At 38.4% G+C, this 24,421-nt stretch overlaps 1 protein-coding gene across 4 annotated transcripts in view; it reads right to left on the bottom strand.

Annotated features, from left to right (window-relative positions):
- Positions 1–24,421, bottom strand: part of slc23a2 (solute carrier family 23 member 2) — a 35,685-nt gene that overhangs the window by 5,074 nt on the left and 6,190 nt on the right. The window contains exons 2-10 of one of the 4 annotated variants that reach the window (XM_034873141.1): positions 12,993–13,041; positions 10,624–10,838; positions 9,343–9,441; positions 7,280–7,396; positions 6,444–6,601; positions 3,240–3,328; positions 2,894–2,961; positions 1,739–1,920; positions 291–411 (exon numbers count right to left, since the gene is read on the bottom strand). In XM_034873141.1, the coding sequence (XP_034729032.1) occupies positions 291–411; positions 1,739–1,920; positions 2,894–2,961; positions 3,240–3,328; positions 6,444–6,601; positions 7,280–7,396; positions 9,343–9,441; positions 10,624–10,838; positions 12,993–13,041 (1,098 nt within the window). The remainder of the gene's footprint in view (positions 1–290; positions 412–1,738; positions 1,921–2,893; positions 2,962–3,239; positions 3,329–6,443; positions 6,602–7,279; positions 7,397–9,342; positions 9,442–10,623; positions 10,839–12,992; positions 13,042–24,421) is intronic. The other 3 variants (XM_034873142.1, XM_034873145.1, XM_034873144.1) reach the window with 3 other exon arrangements.

The raw sequence follows: 24,421 nt of genomic DNA, 5'->3' as shown, positions 1-24,421 counted from the left end.
TTTATTATTTCATATATCACCAGCAGAGGGCAGAAAAACACTGAGGCAATCAAGGGGAGAACTGTTAACCTCCCAGGGAGAATGAGCTCAGCCCTGTTAAATAATATGTGACTTATTAGTTAAGAACGCAGTTTGTGGTGGAGGCTGGGGGCAGTTGTAAGGGAACCCAGGTTAATTCATTAAAACAGCAGAATATTTAGGTATAAGGAAACAAAAGCGGAGACCAGGCACAGTTTGGGATGCAACAAGTGGTGGTATGTATGTACTTTTATGAGATGTTGTGTACTTACAGGAAACATTTTAAAGACCTGCAGCCTGTAGGAAGTCCAGCCTTTCTTGGCTTTGTAGACTGGGAGAGGGAAGTGAACGTTTCTGGCATATTGAGAGAAGAGCAGCACCAAGAAGATAGTCCTGCAGACAGAAACAATCTTCCTCAGTTTGGGGGATCATGGTGTCTTATTATTTTCTATAACATACATTCTGTGTATCCTGTGAGAGAACTGATCTGTTCCATTTCCTCCTATCTATATCCAACTCGGACCCCAGAAGCTTCAAAGCCAATCAATTATCCTAACTGCCTGAGAAAAAGCTAATCAGAGGCAATTACAGGCACATGTCCTCTTTCGCTGTAGAGCGACAGGAGAAGGCCTCCAGCTACACTGTAAACAGCCGTGACACAGCAGGAACTGATGTCACACCACATGAAAATAACAGCTTGAATACAAAACTGAAAGGTGGGACTCAGAAAAATCCCAATTGCAAATCTGTTCCTTCAGCACTACCGTCAGCATCATAGATTTATCACTTTCACAGTCAAGCGTGATTTACGTTTCCGTGCTGGCTCCACGCAGAGCTTTCGGCGTAGCCTAAGTAAGTGGTCTGAAGGGTTTACTTGTGCTTTGGTTTTTGCGTTGATCTCCTAAGGAGAGCAGGGCTGGCATGACTGAGTGCGTGGGTAGTGTGTGGTAGAGCAAGTGAGAGAGTGACGGCAATTAGCTACAGAGTGAGTAGCGATTCTAGAGTCATAGTGAGAGAAACAAAATGTCTCTTATGTGCTTTCTGACCATGGTGGGAAATTTGTTCCAGAAAATAATTAACCCTCTATTTGATTTCATGTTTATGGAGAAGGAGAACCAGAAATGACTCAGGGGAAATGCAACGCTTCCAAGCCACGGCCAAGCGAAGTGCACGTCAGGTTCTACAACATAGGTTCCTTTTCTCCTTGTACCCATGTAAGTAGCGACGGTGTTGACACTTTAGGCCAGTGATATTTCAGAGCTATGATTTGGGCCATAGATTCTAACTTGTACATGTACTCTCTCTGCTACAAGGGGATATAGAGGGGGAATTTCAGATTATCAAGGGGGATGCTTCTGGACATTTTGCTTACAAAAGGGGGATGGCATCCCTGCTCAAATTTCCCACTGCTCCAAATGTAGGTTATGAACAGTTTCAGTCAGTTGCGGAGGTTTCTAATATGGAAAGGTTTTCATGGCAGAAAAAAAATAAAATACTATACATTTATATAAACCTGCCATAACACTCCCGCAGCATTGTCTACTACAGCTTTCAAATTGTCTGCTCTGTATATTCCCAATTATTTCCCCAAAATACCATCTGAATAATTAGAACACACAAAGGGACAACAGAGAAGTGTATTTCAGGCTGAGTGTCATTGTAAAGAGGTGTTGGTTGACACCTGAAAATGCATTTTTTTGCGTTAAGAGTGTGAACTTACAACATAGCAATACCCCAGTGTTTTCCAGCTCTTTCCCCCGCAGCCTGGAAACCAGACAGGCCAATAAGGGTTACGGTGGGGGTGATGGTCAGAGGTCCAATGTACTTCAGCAGGATCCCGGGCAGACCCAGCGCTCCAATACATACCTCAACCAGGGACGACACGATGATAGCCCCTTGGATCTGACAGAATATATAAATTGTAGTAATAGAAAAAAGAAGTTAAAGATATAGCGCGTAGTTTGTCGCCTCCATGAGCAATTCTAAGTAATAACAAAACTGTCTGTATGTCCACATGATACAAGCCTTACATGATCATGCACATGCCCCCCACCCCTCTTACACGCAGTTGCTAGTAGCCAAGGAGGACACAAATGATTAAAAAAGATCTTCTATAGTTCTTTTATAGCAACTCATTTGGCCATGGCTTAAATGGACCAGACGTTTTATAATATCAAAAAGTTACATACTAAAACTTTAAAGAAACAAAGTTTTTTTTTTAGAAATGATTGATCAGAATTTAACACTGCTGCAGTTTTAAATTATAGTAACTTTACTTGGTGCTGGCACACTTGATGATGTTGAAGTTAAATTCATTTCAATTTAACACACCTTGAATTATTACACCCTGTCTCACCTGAAGTAAAAAGTGCTTCCGTTAATGTCAAAAGAACTTATTGCATTTTATGAATGTGCACTGATCAATCACAACATATGTTTCTTTTTCAGTTATTAATCAGCAACTCTGCTAACCAATTCTCTGGCCAGAAAAAAATCCTGTTCATAACCAACATTTTTCTCATTCTGCGAAAACTAATGAATGAAAAAAAAGAAAGAAGAATATTTAGTCTGCATCATGGTTGGAGGAGATGACGTTACAGAATAATAATCTAGTTGTCTCGTCTTTTTCTGTCTTTGTGTTCTCTTCGTACAATTTGATCACATATTAAAAATAAACAGTTTCTCACCAGAAAAAAAAAAAAAAAAAAAAAAAGACAGTGATGTTCCCATTTAAAAGCTTGAAGACAAAAAATCTTCTTTGACCATTAGCTTACAAAAACCTCCATATTTGTATGTGTATATATGGTAGACATTTCCAAATGAAGGTGTTTAAATTAAGCTAAATAACGTTTTAATTTGTCTCTCTTTGCCTCACCTCCCGTATCCTGGGGTGCCAGATGTGCTCTGTGTTGAGGAGCTCTGTGCTGTTGAATACTGGAACCTCTAGTCATAGAAAATATGTGGAGATTAGAGATTAGTGAGAGAACTTAATTAGGTCACTATGTTTATCTTTACTCCGGTGATTCATTTGGAGCACACGTATATAAATCAGCGAATCCCATTTGGGTCTTCTTTATTCTCTGCTGTCTTTGTAGGCTTTGATGCTGACAGCAGTTTGAGTAAAAAGTAAACAAAGATACAGTAACCCACAGAATTATATCAGATGGGAGCGTCTATTGAATGAGTAAAGAGTGACAGAAAGAAGAAGAGAAAGAAGTTACCTGTGGTATTACACTTCCATTTGTCCAGTGACAGGATGGCTCTGGCTGGTGCGAGGAATGCAAAAGCGCTGGCCTGAAATAACGGCAATCTAAACACAAGAAAAGCATTGTTAGTACATGACATTATGAGCTTGAATCATCACATAAATGTCCAACAAAAGGAGTGTTCAAATTTAGTACAAAGAAGGGTGATTTTCTGTCCATAGCCACCAGGTGACAGCATTTCAGTTACAAGCCATTGTCGGCTATAGAGTTCAATCAATTTATTCAAGATCTGTTAAGTTATTTTTGATGCAATTTTCCTTCCTTCCTAATTTTCTTCCTCTATAACTCAAATTATCCAGCCCCATTCACACACTTGAGTAATCTCATAAACATGCCATATTTCCTGTGATGGCAATTATTTTTAGTGATGCAGACAATGGTCAACCTTGGCACCCTCTACAGTTTGGCTGACCTTAACAAATAACAACTGCATGTAGCAGCCATGAAGGCAGAGGGATATCAAAGGATCTAAGAGATGGATGGGAGCTAAAACAAAGAGGAAGTGAACATCCATTACAAAATCAGAGTTAGTACACAGCTTTGGAATGACTCATTGTTTATTTAGAAGATATTAGTGGTTTAGAGACAGTTCAATTAGTATTCAACCAACCACTTTGTGTGAGTAATCACGTTCTTTTGTGCAGCGGCTTGTTTCAAATGTACGTGCAAAGCCAAATTAATAGACACATTAACAAAAAAAGACACTTATCTTGAGACTACTAAAAAACTATAGAATTGAATAGCAACACCATATTGAATCATCTCAAATTAAATGATTACTGCAGGTGGCAGCTGCTCACACAACCGGATACTAGGGTGAAGGAACACAAAATGCACGTGTACTTTGCCTTTTCTGGGAAAAGCATTTTGGAGGTCTTTTTTTTGGGGGGGGGGGGTCGACCTCACTTGGCACCATGACTCATCAAACCATGCTGCATTTCTGCCTCCATCTAGCTCTTCCTTTTATCCCTCACTATATTTCTCCAAATTTCTGACTATTGATTGACCCCTTTGGACCCGATTTGAATCCAGCAGGCAAACCAACTTGCTTAGTGAATAGATATATAGAAAGGCACCGTCTGTCACATCAGGTAGGCACTTCCTCTGAGAGAAGGAGGTTGGTGGTGTGACTGGAATGCCACTCATGTTGAAGCCTAAACCAGACTCTGCCTTATCTTTGTTTTTCTGTCAGAGAGCGAGATGGAGAGAAAGAGAAAGACTACACTTTGACTTGAAAGCCATCACTCCTTCTGCCAGAGTGTGAATGACCATTGTTGATTTGAAAAGGCAAATTCTGCTTTATTTTTTATTTTTAGTTTAAACTTGAGCAATACAGTATTAGGGACTTAAAGTTGTATCTTAGCCTCTTTTTTCAACAATCTTTTTTTTTTAATAAAGTCTCTTGCATGTCCCCCTTTTTATGGAAGTGCAATGTGGGAAATAAGAAATATAATGCTTTTCAACATTTCTACTGTGTCTGCAGTGGATTTTCACCTTTCAGAGTATATGAAAACACTGAGGCTCCTAATATAACTACTAATATAGCACCCAAACAATTCTGAGATAAAGTCCTTTTCCTCAAGTTGTTTTCTCTTTTTTTTTTTTTTTTAACCAAAAGTTTCTCTGAGCATTCCACTGAATGTTTGAGTAATCAATAAAAGGGTAAAAAAGATAGGAAAATGTTTGCACACTATTGCCATCAAGGCATCAGTCAAGGACATGGAGTTGCTGTCAAAAAGAACAGTGTCTTCCAGGGTTTGTGTCTGAATGAGGTGAGATGATTTGGCTGTGGCATTAGCTGGCGCGGAAACAATGAGACACTCAGAATATGCTACGACATGATGGAATCATTTCAAAAATGAAATATGAGTCAGAGTTAACCTCCCTGAGCTGCCCCTCTTTAATTAAAAAAATGCCACCTAATAACACCTCAGGCCAACATGACATGACTCATTAAAACACAGATCCAAGAGAAGGGATAATATCCATGACAACATGTTATGTCTCATGTCAGCTGATATTTTATTGTCCAGTGACGGGAGGGTTTGATATAACCGTCAGAGTTAAACCAGGGGAATCACTTGTTACGAAACACAAACCAGATCACATTATGTATGCTTGAGAGATGTGAACCAGTGAGATCAAAAGATGTGTGAAAAAGAATGAACACCTCAAATGCAGGGAGAGGACTGAGTTGGGAAAAAAAGACAAGATTGAAAAATGGCTAAAAGCAAGGACTTCCCTCTTGGTTAATAGGATGCCACCAAAGAGAAGGCTGTGTGTTTATGTAACTATAGCTTGTCTAAAAGTGATGCAATAGTTGAACTGCTTTGTCACTCATTTGGTCTGCAGTCAAATGCCCAGTCTTTAGTTTCTGGAATCTCTTCAACCTTTATACTATCTCAATTCAGAATGAATAAGCTACTTTCTATTCTGACAAAAATAAACTGCAGTCATACGAAAGAAACAAAGAACATAAAATGAAACTCATCACATTCAGACAGAAAATATGCATACAAGACAACTGCTATAGAACAAAAATCTCCTTTAAAAAGTCAGAAATGTCTTACACCCTGCTTCAATAATCTTTTTTATCTAGAACTTCAGAACTGACTGTTCCAAAGTTCTGGGAACCTACCAACCTACCTAGGGCCTGTAAGCATCTACTTAAACACACTCCAGAGTGAAATGAAGAGGAGGGATGGAGAAAGTGGAACTTCATGTTGACATGACCTATTTCTTAAGTGGCACTTAGAAATGAGAGGGAGCAGAAGGAAGGGAATAAAAAAAGGAGCAGGTGTGAAAGACAGAATACAATGCACGACTTAAAAAAAGCTGCAGTTTACATTATGTATTGTAGGCACAAGTCTACTGTATTACTAAGGACATTTTTCCTTATAGGAGTAAAAATTCCTCCACTCCCTGTGCTATAACTTGGCTTAATTTGCACATGTAATTTAGAATTGTAGGGATTGCATGCTGTAGCATTGTGTATTATTGTGTTCTGTATTTTACATGTATTGCACAAGAAACATTTTTGTATTTCTTGTTTTTGTACTTTTACATCTTGTACACCTGACTGCAAATCAAGTTTCCCATCTGGGTTAATAAAGTGACTGGACTGAACCAAGTCCATGTGAGACAGTATTGTGTGTTTACCTGCAGCCCAGTGTGGTCTGTAGAAGGGTGGTGATTCCCACACAGAAGAAGATGGTCCCAATGAGCTGACTGGTGGCCCACTGATCAAAACCGACGCACATTGCCTCAGCGAGGAGGAATGGCACAGCAATAGTGCCACTGAAACATGTCAAGTAGTGCTGCGAAGACAAAAGCCACACAGTCAATGTGTATATAGGGGTGTGTGTCTATTGTTTGACCGTCCATAATTGGTACCGATTGTCTTTACCAAACAATCTTTTAGGATGTTCCCAAAATTCCTGGAGCCAGACTATTCTGAGTAGTATTATGCCACATTATTATACAATATGTGATGTTTGATGCAGATTTATGTACACTCAAAGATATGTTTTTCACCCAATATTATAATAACAGATTTGAGGGATTGAACATGTGAATAAGTCCCTTTAATGTTTGGTGTTTTTGTTTACCTATATGACACAGACTTATATAACAACTTCTCAGCAGGATTGACCACAAGACAAAAGTCCAGTGTCCAATACAATTACATTGTGTTTACACAGTGAAGACATGAACCCACTGAACCACTAACATGACGACTACTGTGAGCAAAATACTATTTTCGTGTCTGGTGTCCAGTTGTGTAATGAAAAATACTACACTGAGATGACAAGTACAACCACAGTGAAAGAAATGACGAACTATGATTATACATGGTAGTGCATGTTTTTTTTTAGCTCATATGGTGAGACATTTCCAGTTTATACACATCTATGAATCCGGTAAAGAAATATATTGATGACTAATACACACTGTAAGTCAGCCATGAAACAAAACCATTCAGTTTGTAGATTTACCTGTAAGCCCAAGAACACACACAGGTACCAAGGTGGGGTATCTTCAATGGTATAGATCATGTCCATCCTCCTTGCGTCCAGACTAGCGGTGCTGTCCAACGTCTCAGACATTGAGCTCTAAACACACAAAGAAACACATAAATGATATCTTAATAAAATTCACATTTTATCACTTTGACATTTTCACTTTGTCCTGTACAGTTCAATTTGTGTAAAAGGGTAAAAATAATGTATCCTGGTATCCTTTATTTATGTGAAAGTACAGGAAAACATGTCTGAGCAGATATGAGGCAGGAAATTGTGAAACAAAAAAAAAAAACACATGACTTCATTCTCTCAAAGGAAAACGCACAGTCACAGTTACATCAAGAAGAAAAAGAAAAAAGAAAAATGGAGACAGTTAGATGAGTCAGCACTTTTCTGTGCTTTCTGCAATGGAAATAAGTTTGTGTTCCACTGTTTTAATACAAAGAACCAGTTAAATAGTGAAACATGCAAAGTAAGTGTTTGTTGTGTCATTTCCATTAATACCAAAAATACAATTCTTTCCTAATGGAATAACACATGAATGGATTCTTCTCTAGAATATAACATGGTAGAATATGTAACGGTTACAGTTTACCTTGCTTTGCATTTAAAACTAAAATTAGACCAAGAATACAAAATTAAACAAATTGAAATTAATGATAAGTTAACTTTTAATTTCTCATGAAACCAACACATATCTTTTCAGATTTTTTTTAGAAAACCCATTTCTTTTTCTCTTTGTAAATTTTATTTACCTGTGTAATCTGAATTGTTGTCCTTGAAGTTCAGCAATTACTTAAAAACTTGAGGTTCTTATTTTATGTTAGTTCAGTATAAATACATTTAAGAATACTTCTAGAGGAGAATGAAAGCATGTTCCCCTCTATTTCCTAATCTGATCAGCTGATTCTGGATGTTCACCCATCAGTTATACCCACCAGAATTTGCAATGATTTCCATGAGCCAATCACATCATTGCATCCCTGCTTGAAAATCTGTTCTATTCTCTGCTGCTGTCAGTTGTCATTTCCGGCAAATCGAGCAACCCTCCTCACCACAAGGCATGATTCACAGCACCCAGAGTTCCTCCCCCAGAAGCCCCGCTCCCTTAACATCCATCCAGATCTTCAGGCTTCATTTACCACCACAAGTGTCTAGACTCCACCAGGGGAATATTCCTTTCTACTCATGGCCTCTCTACTACTTATAAAAAAAAATTACATAGCAATGTAGTCTAATTGCCAAAGACTAAACTTATAGACCTTTCACAAAGTCTTTCCTGATTGAAATGTGTTACTAAAATAAACTTTACACCCACTGGTACACAGTACAAATAATAAAATGTAAAACAGTACACAATGCATATCATTTTTATCCAATTGGTTTGTCTCACTGTTGATGGTTTACTCTCCTCACAGCCGTATCAAAATGATGCAAATTAACCATTTCTTACCGCGGCATCTTCACACTAAAAGTATTCAAATAGCAAAATATTTCATTTTTAATGATAGGCAGCTACAAAACACACAATGCGTTAGCGCAGACTGTACTCTTCAGCGCATCAATTTTAAATTTTGCAAAGAGTAAGAAAACAATGAGGATCAGCCACAGTGAGCAGTTTGATGGAGGGTAGTGCTCTTCTGTTGGGTGGAAAACTACTAGCTCTTTGTGCGGCATGAACTCTTTAATAAAACAATGTGTGCTTGTTTAGCTTCATCACAAACAGAGTGTCTGTTTAAGTGTTTGCTGTAGTATCAAACCACACATTTTGTTGCTACGGTAACCACAAGTTATAAATTTACTAGGACAAAAATTTGAAGGATTACAGCTTTAAGGATGTCGGGGAAAGGTGAGAAAGGAAAAGGCAAGTCACTGAAACCAATTACAAGTGATTATGAGTAAGCTTTCTGAAAAACATCATTATGTGTCAGTCTGCTTAAATAGAGGCTTATTTGGGAGTAAACTAGCCCTTTGGGTGACTAACAAAACACATGACGACTGTGTGTTTTCCATCTCCATTTTTCCTCTTGAGTTACCTTTTCTGCTCCTTGATTATCTTTAGTGTAGATGGCCATGAGCTCTGTGTTTTCAGTATCCTGGTCTCCACTGGCACCGCCCAAGCCGTTTACTATCACCTTAACACACAAACAGACACACAATATATATATTTTTAAAGTCACCCTTTCTCCTTTCATTAGATTGTACAGAGCAAAATCTTAATTGCAGTCTGCTGACTGAGGAGGTTGCTTACAGCGTTGACATATTGCTAACCAGCTGAAAAAGCAGAAGAAAAGACAGGTGAACTCGTTTGAACTTTGGTGCGAACTCGTGTTAATGAACCAGCTTTGCCAACCTTCACATTAACTGGTTTTTCCTACAGTATGCAAACATGTCGCTTAACAAACAAATTTCTTCCACCAAGTATGTGTGCGAGCGTGTGATGTACAAGAGTGTGCTTCCCCTGTAAATGTCCAGACAGCATATTGTGTCATGTTAACAAAGTGAGGGTCATTATAAAAAAGGGACAATTTGTGAGGAAGATGAACAGTTAACATTTAAAGATTACATACTTTTGATTTTCTTTTTTTATGCCTAAGGGACAAGACGTTAAGAGATGAAAGTATGCAAAGACGATCATCCATCAACAGCCACCAGTCTGTCTTTACCGTGTGGTTACTTTGGTAACGTTCAGACGGCAGGTAAAAGTGACCCAAATCCGATTGTTTTGCTCATATCTGATTTTTTTCATGATAGTGTTAACAGCCCAAGTCACATGGCATCCAATCACCAACAACTGCTAAGGGAAATTTTCCGGTTTTCACGAAGGAGCAAAAAAATAGTACAGAACTTGTGTAAATGGACCTAGTTACTTTTCACCACTAGCACAAGCTTGTATTTGTTTGAATGATTCACTCTCAAATAAATTGTAAAATTGTAATAATTGTTTTGCCTTTTTAAATTCATGAAGCTCTCGCCTGGTGGCAAGATGACAAAGGAAATGGAAGACTGAGTGGCAGCAGCATGCACCAACTGGCCACGAAGTAAACAGTTTGCGTGTGTGCACTTGGGTCATTTACTCACGCGAACACATTTAAAGCAAAACACTGCCAAATGTGAGCTTGTGAGCCAAAGAAAGACAGACAGAGAAGACGGAAGAGAACAGACATTTTTAGGTGGCATGCATGACCAAACCTGTTTGTTGTTCGTTTAATTGCATGAGCTTGCTGCACTTTCATAATGTGTCTGTGGTTTTGTCTCTGTGTTTTATAACCTCTATGATTTATTTTATAAGCAGACCATCAAAGAGGTTTGTGTACCGGAATAGGGTAGAAATCTCCGCCATGCTTGCCCTCCTCTTCAAGTTTTCCACCCTCGCTGTTGCTGTCCATTGACTTGGAGGTAGTATTCTTCCCCACACCCATTCTTGTGTCTTCCTCCTGCTCTTCCTCTGTGCCACCTCTGCCTCGCTCCAATGTGAACACTGCCGATAAATCCTTCAGTCTGCTTACATCGTCTAGGGCTGCCTCATCTGCTTGGGGAAAGAAAAAGGAGAGATAATTAGCGAGATATCTTGATGATTTATACCTTTAAGGGTTCTAATATCCTAACTTCATTGTGTTGGTCTCATCACATCAGAGAGCCCGAGAGGAAATGTGATGGTTAGAAATGTAACTCAGGAATCTTGGTGTTTTTTGTTCTGTCTATTTTGGATGACAAAAGAAGGTTAATGGCAACCATTTACCATTTATCAAATTAAAGCAGAAATCCATACTCTGGTTATAGTTTTATATTTCCATTCTAAACATTCCAGGTCTATTTTGGCTGCTGTAGGTTTTTTGGTTGCTCAACAGTTAACAGCTCTTATATGACCACTGGTAAATTGACTAGAAGCAACTGGTTCTCGCTTCTCTACTGTGAGGATTGGTGGATTTTTGTCTTCTTATGCAACAGTAAACTGAATATATTTATTAGTCAGACAAAACAATATACATGTCACCTAGGCCTTTAAGAAACAGTAATGGGGCTCTGTTAAGTATTTTTATGACTTTTTTAAAAACAATTTACAAAATATTCAAGAACTTAATCTGCAGATGAATCAAATAATTCAAGTAATTGTTTGTTGCAGCCCTACACCAATCCTTAACAAATAATCAACAGATTGATTGAAAAATAATGACTTGCTTTTTAAAGAACAATTTCTACACTTCAGTAAATAAGTCATGCTGCCAACAGGTCTGACAGACACAAGAATAGAAGGCAAATACATAGAGGCGAAATTATGCAAGGAGTTGAGAAAAAAGTTAAACATGAACAAGGAAGACAGAGAAGAAACAGGGGAAAGATGATGAAAAAAAGAGCAGAAGGCAGGGAGAAGGCAGGATTGTCTAATTCCTGGTGTCATGTCAACTTTTGTTTGTATAATGTTTTGCAATATTGTTTGATGACTACTTTGTGTGACTGAATTTCCCCTTTTAGATGTTGTATATACTGTATGTATTTTGATCTTAACTCAATGACACTTCCTGATTAAATTAAATTTAACTAATTTACTAATCTCTGACAAGGAAATGGCAGGATAATTCGGTGTACAAAATGTGAAAAGAATAAATATGCAGCCACACAGTGGATAAATAGAGCTTTGGGGCATCAGAAAAACATATCTCAGGACACATCTCCAACACCATTGTTTAGAATTACCAAAACTACAAGGATATGTTCACATTTCATAACTACAGTGCTTTGACCTTTTATCTTCTTGTTGAGGCTCATTTAGACAGTTGCATTAGCCAGTTCATGAATCATGCCCCACTGTAAATGACACTGCATCACACTAGGATACTGTAATACTAGATCATCAAGGTCAACTGACGGGTTCACTCAAGAACTAGTGTTGCAACACAAAAGACCATTACAATGCAGCACTCCCAATGCCTTTAAATAAATGGTCTCAGACGGATCAAGAGGGAAATAGGGATCCTATTTCCTTTGTCCCACTGGACACCAATGCAAAGCAGTTTTATTATTTAAAAAGGTAATTTCATTAATTACATAGAAAACAAGTTACCAAACAAACTCTATACTTTATTACAAAAAAAAGGCATTTGTATAACTACAGATTTCTTTCCATTTTCTTATTCCTCTTTGTTGTGTCTCTACAGGGCTTATAGGTATATTAGGCACAAATTAATTTAAAAAAGGGATATATCTTTTTTTTATTGTGAGGTCTTATAGGTTCCTTAAATACATGCCTGATAGCAAGCCTGAAGAAGTAATAGATTTTATAGCAATCGTGACTTTCAAACGAGCTGTAAAAAAGTTTGGACTGCGGCAATTGACTTTGTTAGCCAATAACGCTGCCTGGTAAAAGAAAGTACCAATATAGGCCTAGATACTAAATAATTGCAATTCTATACTATAAAAAGGCAATAATGCCTTGCCCCAAAAAATACTTGGCCCTAAAAAAGAAAAACGTGTATGTTTACTAAAAATACGTAGTACAGGAAATCTATTTTGTGCCACTCCAAGCTTTACTCATGTATCAACCTGTATTTTAGCAACAGATTTTAACGGTCAGCAAATGAATAAATGAGTGTCCTATTGCCTTTTCAAAAGTATTTCAAAAATGGTATCGCAAAATATCCGTCTCTCTGCTTGCAGTGTAAAAATGTTGGGATAGGTGTAATACCTAGTTGACACATCCCATCACTCCTGTCAAGCTGGGCGGCTGGGAGCATCTGTGTGGAAGGGCCAAGAGAGAGGGGAATGGTGGTTAGAAGAAGAAGAGAAGGGGGAAGAGGCAGAGGGATCAAGGATAAGAAGGAGGAGTTGAGATATAAGTTAATTGACAACAGCATTTAATCACAAGCAAAGGTTAGTGTGTTGTGTAAGTGATAAGTCAGATTCTAAGGTGAAATACAGCTTTAGGATGCCAGCAAGAGCTTTGTTATGTTGCAATCAAGTCATCCACCTAGAGGGTGCATGTAATTACAAGAGCTACTTCCTCCTGTGAGAAGAACAAAACCCTATTTTCCGTTGAGTTCTGCAAAAACTCGCCTTTACTTTCAACTTAAACACTGACAAAAATGCAAGGGCAAGAAGGAGCCTTACTCCTAGGGCTGGACATGTTTAGTTAGACTGCATGTTTAGGAAAGTAATGGTGAACAGAATTGTATTCTATATACACATTTTAAACATTTTGCTTCTTTGTAAATTATATATTTAAGCAGCATGTGGCTGTGTCACTACTGTGAGTCAGTTGTAAAATGTCGAGTGTGACCGAAAGTATCCCAGCAGCCTCCGGGCGACATATAATCTAATCTACTGTAGCGTGACATCCTCTCAAATGCCCTTTTCCACTGTTGCTTAAGAGACAGAAACACCATCCTTATCCTGTGTTGACTGGGATTCAGTCAACACACAGGGAACTGCTGTAGAGGAGAACTGAAACTGAGCTCATGTGGTTATTTAACAGGAGAAATCTGCAGTTTCAGAAACAAAAATAACTTTTCAGATTATGTAAAACATAACATTAAAAGGATAAAAGCAGGGAAAGTGTGTGTGATTGTGTTTAACAGAGTATCGAAGAAAGAAGAATATGAATAGCACTGAAGAAAAAAAGAGTGAGGAGGAACAAAGACGACTGTGGTGGTAATTTTAATTTATCCCAGAATAAGCAGAATGGTGGACCGAGTTCCTGCCTGCTGGATCTATACCATGGTAACCTGATCTGCGGATCCTGTAAAAGGCTTGCACCATGTTGTGTGGGACCCCACCAGGAGGAGAATGACTTTACACCAGATGTTTGTGTTGGCGGTTTCATCTCTCGGGCCAAATGTGTGTGTGTGTGTGTGTGTGTGTGTGTACACGCGCTTACAGTATATATGTGAGCATCACCGCTATCTCCTTCAGAGGTTAGTCTGAAGTTCAGTTATAAATTTGGGACATTGTTAAGCCTGCAGCTTTTTAAGCGTAAAGTGGTTTTCATTTCTCGTGTCCTAAAAGAACATATCTGGTGTCATGAATACCAATGAATTTGTGAAAAACTGATGAATTCCTGCCAAATGTCAGCACTTAGTCAACAGTAAATGTATTTCAGTCGTTGACCCTTTTCAAGGATTTAATTCACAACATCATTTTAACACTAATGTGTCAACTAACAATTATTTGATTACCGTTATTAGAAAAAAAAAAAGCCCATCATGATTTCTCAAAGTCCAAGATCGGATTGCTTGTTTTGTCTGAACCAAAACAAAAACAAAATTCAGCTTTCAGAAAAACAAATCACACTTTTAGAGTGGGAACTATATAAAAATGATCATAATTTTCAAATAGTCTAATCTATTAATTCTTTTTAGCTCTAGTTAATACTTAATCACAGAATAAAAAGAATTTTAAAAAATGAGTCAAATTGCAAACCCCTGAGCCAATACATCAATTGACAAAAAGAGTATCACTAGAACGAGGACAAGGTGTGTTTGTAAAGGTATTACTAAGAACATGAGATGTGAGAATGGAAATACATGTCATTGTTCCTCGGAATAAGTTGTTAAAGGCTAACAATGAACAATACAGCCACTTGAGTGGTGTCTGCTGTATTATTCCTTCAACAGTTCATCGCTACAAAGCTTGGCCAGTTGCCATCCGTCATTTCACAAAGGCTTTAAAGCACCCATATTATCATTTTCAGGTTCATAATTGTATTTTGAGGTTGTACCAGAATAGGTTTACATGGTTTTATTAAAAAAAAAAACATATTTTTCTTGTACTGCACATGCTAGCGCTAGCATGCTGCGGTTAGCCACCTTGTCTTGGCTAGTTACGTAGAAAGCCATGCAGGTTTTGAACAGCTCACCAAGAGACGGAAGGCAGGACACATTCAGAAACTGTATCTCATTCAAAACAGCATGGATGGTGTTTCTAGACAAAAAAACACTCCAAATCCCAGAAAGTGATTTTTTTTCATAATATCGGCACTTTAAAACCATTATAAAGTATGTATGAAATGATATAAACCAAAGTATGAGGCACAAAAATGTGTTAATATATGCGTGTGCAGTCATGCTCTTGTACATACATAGGCGACATTTTGCGTAACATGGTAGGTACACGTGAGGGGTTCGTATTTCCCCATGAGGGGGACCGAGGAGGGGGATTGTAAAACGCCTTCAAGGTCATGTTTACATTGGTCATTGGTTCCTGTCAGTGGAGCAGAGGTGAATGAAGATTAGAGTTTGTCTCAACAGCATGGTTACAAGGGCTGCAGTAAATGTAAATGTTTCTATACAGAGACAGCAATAATGTACCAAGGATGGCCAGAAGTTTGCCGTTTTATAATTATGATGATTCACTGTGGTTAAGACAGAATAAATTAACTAAGAAGTACAAACTAATGTGTGTGTTAAGTTTTAAAGCTATGTTCCACAGTACCTACTGCTGCAACTAAGGTTTATTTTCACTATCAATATTTTCTTTCTTTAAAAAAAAAAAAAAAAAAAAAAAAAAAGGACCCTTTAAAATTCCCCAAATACCCAAGGTGATTTCTTCATATTGAATTTGAATATAAAGCTGAAACAAAGACTAGGCCCATTTCAGAAACTGGATGCTGCGAAAGTTTGGAAGAATGACTCACAGTTGTGTTCAAAATAATTGCAGTCCAACATCACTAACCTCATGAATCATATTTTTTGCTAGAAGTGATATTTCTACATGGCAAATAATTTACTAGTAAGTGTTGTAGAGTCACAGAAAACCAACATTCCTGACATGCATGCTGCTCATTCTGTGTAATTGAATGGGCCATGTTTGAAATAACAGCAGTGTGTTCAATTAATGAGGGGATTGATTCTGTGAAGAAACGTGTGTCAATTATGGCCCATATTTAAGGAAGGAAGAAAATTTGCATGCTGGTTATAGTGCATTTCACACTGTAATACTCAGCAAAATTCTTTAATTATCTTTTTTAATAAAAAAATCAACTCCATTCACCAGCAATTACATTTGACCCCCTTGCCTTGCCCTCCCCAATAGCCAGTCATTTTGCTGCTTACTACTGCCCACCCCCTCCGAAATTTCAGATTTCATGCGTAAATCCAAGTCCTCAACCTGTTCTCTTAACCCTAAAATAAACAGCGATAAAACCGACCTCCTCCTCGTAGCCACCAAATCCACCCTATCCAAAATCAATAGATTCACTCTACCAATTGACAACTCCTTGGTCTCCCCTTCCCCTCAGGTCAAGAGTCTGGGCGTAATCCTCGACCACTCCCTATCCTTTCAGTCACATATAAACAATATCTGCAGGTCAGCATACTTCCACCTACGCAACATTAACCGCCTCTGTCCCTCCTTTAACACTCACACTGCCTCCATCCTTATCCACAGCCTCATCACCTCCCGCCTTGATTACTGTAACTCCCTTGTTTTTGGCCTCCCTCAAAAATCCCTCCGTAAACTTCAACTTCTTCAGAACTCAGCAGCTCGTGTCAGCACCAGAACCCCCTCTTTTCATCATATAACTCCGGTTCTTCAGCAGCTCCATTGGGTTCCAGTTCAATTCAGAATACAATTAAAAATCTTTCTGCATACTTTCAAAGCCATCCATAACCCTGCTCCTCCATATCTGTCTAAACTCCTTCACATTGCAGACCCCTCCCGCTCCCTCAGATCCTCCTCCTCCCTTCACCTCACTGTACCCCCAGCTCGACTTGTCACCATGGGGAACAGAGCCTTCAACCGCTCTGCTCCCCAGCTCTGGAACTCACTCCCACCTGACCTCCGCAGTATCGACTCTCTCCTCCTGTTCAAAACCAGACTCAAAACCCACCTGTTCCAGCTTGCTTATTTGTAAATACACTGTTCCTGTTTTTTTTTCTTCTCATAACTGTTTATATTTTTCTGTTCCCTGTATCTGTCTTTTATTGTCTGTTAAGCGACCTTGAGTGATTAGAAAGGCGGTGTTAAATAAAATGTATTATTTTATTAAAATGGGTCGTTCCAGAGATTGCTCTGAGGAACAGCGGACTTTGAATAAATGGTTGATTGGAGAGAGGGAAACATGATTTCAAATGCCTTGAAATTTCATCCAAAGCCTGAAAGACATGGGAAAAAACAGTCAACTACCATTCATTTGGATCAAAGAATAATATTGTTCTTTTTTACACCGTCACACATCTTCAAAATTGTGTTTTTTGGGTCTAGGCGCCGCAGACCGTTTGTCCGACGCCCCCCATGCACTGAATTCAAGCCACAGTACACTATGAGCACAGTGAATCATGGTGGTGCAAACATCCGGTTATGGGGATGTTTCTCATACTGTGGTGTTGGGCCTATTTATCGCATACCAGAGATCACTGATCAGTTTCAATACATCAAAATACTTGAAGAGGTCATGTTGCCTTAGGCTGAAGAGGAAATGCCTTTGAAATGGGTCTTTCAACAAGACAACAACCCAAAACGCACCAGTAGGTAAGCAAAGCCTTGTTTCCAGATAAACAAGACTAATGTGATGAAGTGGCCAGCCCAATCCCCGGACCTCAATCCCATAGAAAACTTGTGGAGTGACATCATAAATGTGGTTTCTGAGGCAAAACCCAGTAATGCAGAGGATTTGTGGATTGTAGTTCAACCGTCCTGGGCTGGAATACCTGTTCACAGGTGACAGAAGTTGTTCAACTCCATGCAACAGAGATGTGCAGCAGTTCTCAGGAATAATGGTTATGCAACTAACAGCAAGGGCGGTGCTTCATGACGCTGCTTTATCTAATTTGGGTTTAAACCATAGGGCTCGCCTTATAAAATGAGGAACTAGATAATGCCATCACCTGCTGAGGTTTGTGGTTGGAACATAATCTTACAGACACATGGCTCTTCATGTCACTCGATTACGGCCACCCCCTCCTTCCCATTGAGACAAGTAATGCCAATCTTTTTCAAGTGGATGACACTTCAAATACATTTGTTGAAAACTTTAAATTATGGTGGCAGCGGTTAGTGGAAAAACCAATATTTATCTGAAACAAACTATGCTCCTAGCAAGACAACCTTTACACAACTAACAGAAAAGACCAAGTTAGAACTGACTTGCTGAGTTATGCAACCAGTAGACAAAAAAGCATGTGCAAACGTTAAATTTTTAGAACTCAATTACATCACATCAGCTGAATGTTTCTGTCTTTTTAGTACATTACGTATACATTATCTGTTAAATATTTGTCTTCACTTGTGTGTTATTTGGAATTTTAAAAAACTATTCTGAAATGAAATTTTACTTCATAATCTATTAACAAATATTGTCTTTATCTCAATTTCAAACAATTGAGATAACAGACTGTATATGTTTAGTGAATGCAATCAGTCTCTACTAGAACACAATTAAAAATGGAAGTGTGATTTGTTTTTCGTTATAAGGTTATATTTCATGTGAACAATCCACTATGTGCTCATTCTTATCTTGGAAAAAACATAAGCAGTGGTCATATATCTGAACGGAGTCAGGAATACAGGTTTATCACAGAAAATAAGGAACTACCATTGATTTTCAGGCAGAAAAAAAATGTTTTAGTATTTATGCATCTTTTATTTTTGTCCATGAATAAAATAAATTCCGTAAATGTATTGATCCTAATGGAGGAATTAAAAAAAAAAGCTAAAAAAAAACAGAAGAATAATGGGAAAAAAAGCAAAACAATACAGAAGTAGAAAGTGCATAGTAACAGCTAAAAGCAAACCTTTCTTTCCCCAGAACTCTGACTGGTCTCAACCCATTCAACACACAAACGTGGATCCTGGGTATCTTCATTTAAAAAAAGAGACGTGTTGCATAAAATATGCTATTCATATGCACAGACTTTCACTTTTTTAAGGCTGATCCCACCTGGATCAGACAAGATTTGCTGGAGGTAGTAACTGAAAGAAAGATCTGGCAAAGACAACAGCATGGGCTGTGATGATATAACTGTAAAACAGGTACAACTAAGATGTTATACTTTTATTATTACAGTACAGTCAATGTGGCCAACGTTGAGATTAAAATGAACTAGAACCTATGCTGGCGACTTTTTGTTAAATCATTTGTCTGACAGTTTAAGAAACTAAAGCAGCAAGGGGATCAGGGAAATAGAGATGCACAGCCTTTAAATGTATTCTAACCCCTTCTCAAAGTTAAACCAACACCCACACAGCATGCTATCAGCAGCACAAGAATGGGCGTTGAAGGCTAGATAAGACATATTTTGAAAGAAATACATAGTTTACCACATTTGTTCTCAGACAAAAAAAAGGTGTGTACTGTAACTGTGCATGTTTTTTATATCCACAATCCACAGCCTCAGGCATTTGTTATCAAGTCCAGTGGGGATATTTAAGACTAAAAGGCATCCATTGTTGCTTGAAGTTGATGAAATCCTTTAAGCCTACTTTAGACTCCTGCTGTTGCTCCCAGCATGGCAACCAGTTGTATTTGCTTGTACAGTAACTGTGGGGACTGGTTACCTTCATTCAGCCCCTTAACAGTTTTTGAATGATCAGTGAAAACCTTTAGATGTTAATGACGGTTACATTAAGTTACAGGCTGTCTGCAAAAGATGTATAACTTCAGTTAGTTTTTTACATTTTTTACTTCTAGAGCTGCAAATAACAATTATGTAGACCAATTGTTTCATCTATAACATGTCAGAATTTTTTTTTTTTTTTAATGTTTATCAAATGTCTGGTTTTGTCTGACCCACAGTACAAAAACTCAAAGATCAGTTTACATTGATATGAAACAGAAAAGTATATACATTGGAGAAGCTGCAAGAGACATTTTAGCTTAGAAAATAATCGATTATCAAAATAGTTCATTCGAATCACTTTATGGCAATTGGCTAATGACTGAATTGATTTATAATTTGAGCTCTACATACAGCAAGTCTGTTTGGGTTCTGGCAAAAAATATAAATATAATAGAAAACTATCATATTCACATTTGAGAAATTGATCAAAATAGTTGCAGATTAATTTGATGTCAATCAACTAATTCATTGTTTCAGCTCCAAAGCATAATTTCATCATACTTTCAAAACACCCCAAACTCTACAGCGGAATTGTCACAATCACCCAAACACAGACACATTGTAGAGGACATCTGATTCGTAGTTTGTTGGAAGAACAGGGAAGAGAAAAACACATAAGGCTCAGAGAGATAAGATACCATCACTGGGGGGGGGGGGGGTCCTCACATTCAGACCTGATACCAGGGCCAAGAGAATATAGAGATCTGATCTGAGGAATTGCTGCTGTACACTGTAAATGAGGCACACAATCTGGTTCAAGAAGAATCCACTAACTGGGCACGACGCTGGCATTACATGATGTAAGAGGTCAAAGGGTCTTGGACACACATGTGGTTTGTTAACAGTAAAAGAAAATGTCAGCCGTGTGGGAGAATTTCCTCATGTGGGATAAAGATCAGAGACATATACTGCCAACAGCAAGACTTGGTCTTTGATAACCATTTGAGAAAGAGTGAAAATTCCCCCATGGACAGTGCCAAAGCTAAAAAAGGATTAGTAAAAAAGGGGATGGAGGTCATTGCATTAGATGATCAGACTGTCTCCTTGAAATCTACAATGTTTAGCCACTGTCACAGCACAGTCGAATGACAAATATTTGAACCAGATAAAAGCAGTGTTAAACTCTAAGAGTAATATATTTCATTACCTTTGTAATGGCTTTACATTTATGATAACAAAAAGTTTAGCTGGGCTTCCATGTAAGTACTAAAAGATTATTGTCACTGAGTAGGTAATGTTAGTTGTATAACAGGCTAAAAAGGGCTTAGAGTTTATGCAAGAGTGCAGAAAAAAACCCAAAAATGGACAAAAGAAAAAAAATGAATCTACATCCCTCTTTCACACGGACGCACGCAGTTCATCTACCTTATCACATCTGACCACCTCATGTTTCATGTTTTAAGAAGCCAATTCTCCACCTTTAACATGACATCCTCTGACATGGAAGATTACTGTGAGAGACGGTGACTTATGTTTGAGGCTTGAGCATGGAATGACTACAAAATAAAAACCTCCGTAGACAAAACAGTTCATTAAAAACTTTTGACAAATACTGTATATGTTAAAATCTTAGCTTTGTCTAGCTGCTTTGTCTAGGAAGTGATTAGCAAACTAACAATTTTTTAAATCATGCACAGAAATGTACATTAAAAAATTGCTGCATCTATGAATCGGTTTAGAATCAAATGGTTGGCCTCTGAATTAGAATCCAAAAGGTCCCAATCGATTCCCACCACTATACATTACTTTAAAACAGTCAATTTTTATATAATGATTTCTTTGTGTCCATGTTCCCAAAAAGGGAACAACAACGCATCGTCTCAGTCAAATACTTATTTTAAACCTTGGTATCAGCCCAGAGTTTCAGATTCATGTATTTACGCTTAAACCAAACACTGTGGTATGGAGTACAAAAAAGAAAAAAGGAAACATCAGTACAAAAGGTAGGTAGCCGGAATCATTTAAAGAGGGCAGAGCGTTGCTCAAGAAGGCATCTAATCCACGTACAAGCCTTAAATTATCTTTCTTACACAAGTTTAAACATGAACTTGACGTGAACGTGACTTACATGTATTTTGGCAAACAATTATTTCTTTTCTCCAGAAGGCTTGGATTTTAACATTCAAATAAAACATGGTATTTGTCCCCCAGACACATAAACAACAAAACATTTTGTTCCTTTCCACACCCTTGTATCATCCAATTATTTTCGGTATTCTGGTATTTAGAGACTCAAAGGTTACAAGTCGCCTGGACATGCCCTCTGTTTTCATAGTCTTCTTCAAACTCACATGATGGTATACTCTGAAACTTATGGTGGCACTTTGGCAGAACTGATCTTTTAACCTGTTCAACTGCTAGCAGAGTAACTAAACAGTTATACATTTTCCAACTAAGCTTTGTTTCGTTAAACTATTTTTTAAAAATAATACATAGTTGATTTAATTGCAGTTTTCCCCAGACAGACTAATTTGTGGTGGTGCGCCACACAAACAGCCACCACACATTGCGTGATTTTTTAAAAGCTATTTAAAACATGCATTTGTTCAGCTGCATTTCCTTTCCCTGCTCTCCTCCGTCACTCTGTCTCCACACACACACACACACATACAACTTAGTAACTAGATTAAGCAACTTTTTCAGAACCACTTTTTCCACAAAAGCGACTAGCGACAAATCTGGCGACTTTCTGTAGAAAAGACAGCGACTGTATTTTCCAGCGAGCATGCAAGGTATTTCTCTCCTGTGGCCACCAAAACAGTCACCTCTCTCTGAATCGGTTTTGTGAGAAGCAGAGGAGCAGCCGCCAGGGTGCCAGTGAAGGTAGGAGAGACAGCGGGACACGACGGGAGAAAGACACGGCCGAGCTGGCCTGGCCAAGCCAGCCTTCTTTAAGAATTTTGTATTACTTTTTCCCCTCCCTTTCCCTTTTTTACTTTAAAGAGGCTAAAGTAATAATTATAGGATAAAATAAAACTCCTGTATTGAATTTGTGATTTGGCAACAATATTTCTATCTACCTTGCTGACACAACCAATAAGCTTTATGCTAATTTTTACATAATGACATCAAAATATGCAAATTTTACTCCACAAATTGCTTTGTAGTCTGTGGAAAAACACTGCGTCATAGTTCCCCATATTGTTACATGTTGACATGTTTTAAACATGTAATGAGAACATGAGGAATTTAAGATTAACAACTGGTGTCCTTAGTCATGCATGCTGGTTTCATATGGATGCCTCAGGCTCCTCCCTGTGGGGCGTGTGGTGGAATTCCAGCTTACGAACTCATGCTATGCAAGTTGTGACAGTGGTACCCAGTCTCGTTCTCCCCACTGTATGTTGGATATTGACCTGAATAAGTATCTGATACACTGCTTATTTTGCAGGTTTTCCTACTTACGAAGGAATCTGTAATTTTTATCATAGGTACACTTTAACTGTGAGAGACGGAATCTAAAACAGAAATCCAGAAAATCACATTGTATGATTTTTAAATAATTGATTTTATTGCAAGACATTTGTATTTGATCACCAAACAACCAGTAAGAATTCCGGCTCTCACAGACCTGTTAGTTTTTCCTTTAAGAAGCCCTCCTGTTCTCCACTCATTACCAGTATTAACGGCACCTGTTTGAACTCGTTACCTGTAAAAAAAGACACCTCTCCACCCACTCAAACAGACTCCAACCTCTCCAACAATGGCCAAGACCGAGAGCTGTGTAAGGTAACTGTAGACCTGCACAAGGCTGGGATGGGCTATATGACACTAGGCAAGCAGCTTGGTGAGAAGGCAACAACTGTTGGCGCAAGTATTAGAAAATGGAAGAAGTTCATGACGGTCAGTCTCCCTCAATCTGGGGCTCCATGCAAGATGTCACCTTGTGGGGCATCAATGATCATGAGGAAGGTGAGGGATCAGTCCAGAACTACACGGCAAGACCTGGTCAATGACCTGGGGTGGCAGTAGCTCAGTCTGTAGGGCTGGGAACCGGAGGGTTGCTGGTTCAAGTCCCCGACTAAAGTATGGTGGTGGACAGCTGCCAGTTCACCTTCTGTGCACTGCCAAGGTGCTCTTGAGCAAGGCACTGAAAATGACCCGAAACACACAGCTAGGCAGTGCTTTATACAAAATCTTTTAAAAACTAAAGACAGATAAAACAAACATAATAAGATAGGAGGGGCACCGTAAGAAACATCTCAAGATCCTGGAGTGGCCTAGCCAGACTCCAGAACTGAAGCCAATAGAAACTCTTTGGAGTGAGCTGAAAGTCTGTATTGCCCAGCAACAGCCCTGAACCCTCAAGGATCTGGAGAAGGTCCGTTTGGAGGAGTGGGCCAAAATCCCCGCTGCAGTGTGTGCAAACATGGTAAAGAACTACAGGAAATGTATGATCTCTGTAAATGCAAACAAAGGTTTATGTACCAAATATTAAGTTCTGCTTTTCTGATGTATCAAATACTTATGTCATGCAATAAAATGCAGATTTTCTTTATTTGTTTAAGATTCCATCTCTCACAGTTAAAGTTTACCAATGACAAAAAAAAAAAAAAAAAAAAAA

Source organism: Etheostoma cragini, chromosome 5, assembly GCF_013103735.1.
Source record: "Etheostoma cragini isolate CJK2018 chromosome 5, CSU_Ecrag_1.0, whole genome shotgun sequence".
NCBI classification, from domain to species: domain Eukaryota; kingdom Metazoa; phylum Chordata; class Actinopteri; order Perciformes; family Percidae; genus Etheostoma; species Etheostoma cragini.
The sequence above is the reverse complement of the archived record's forward strand: the minus strand, read 5'-3'. Positions and strand labels throughout refer to the sequence as shown.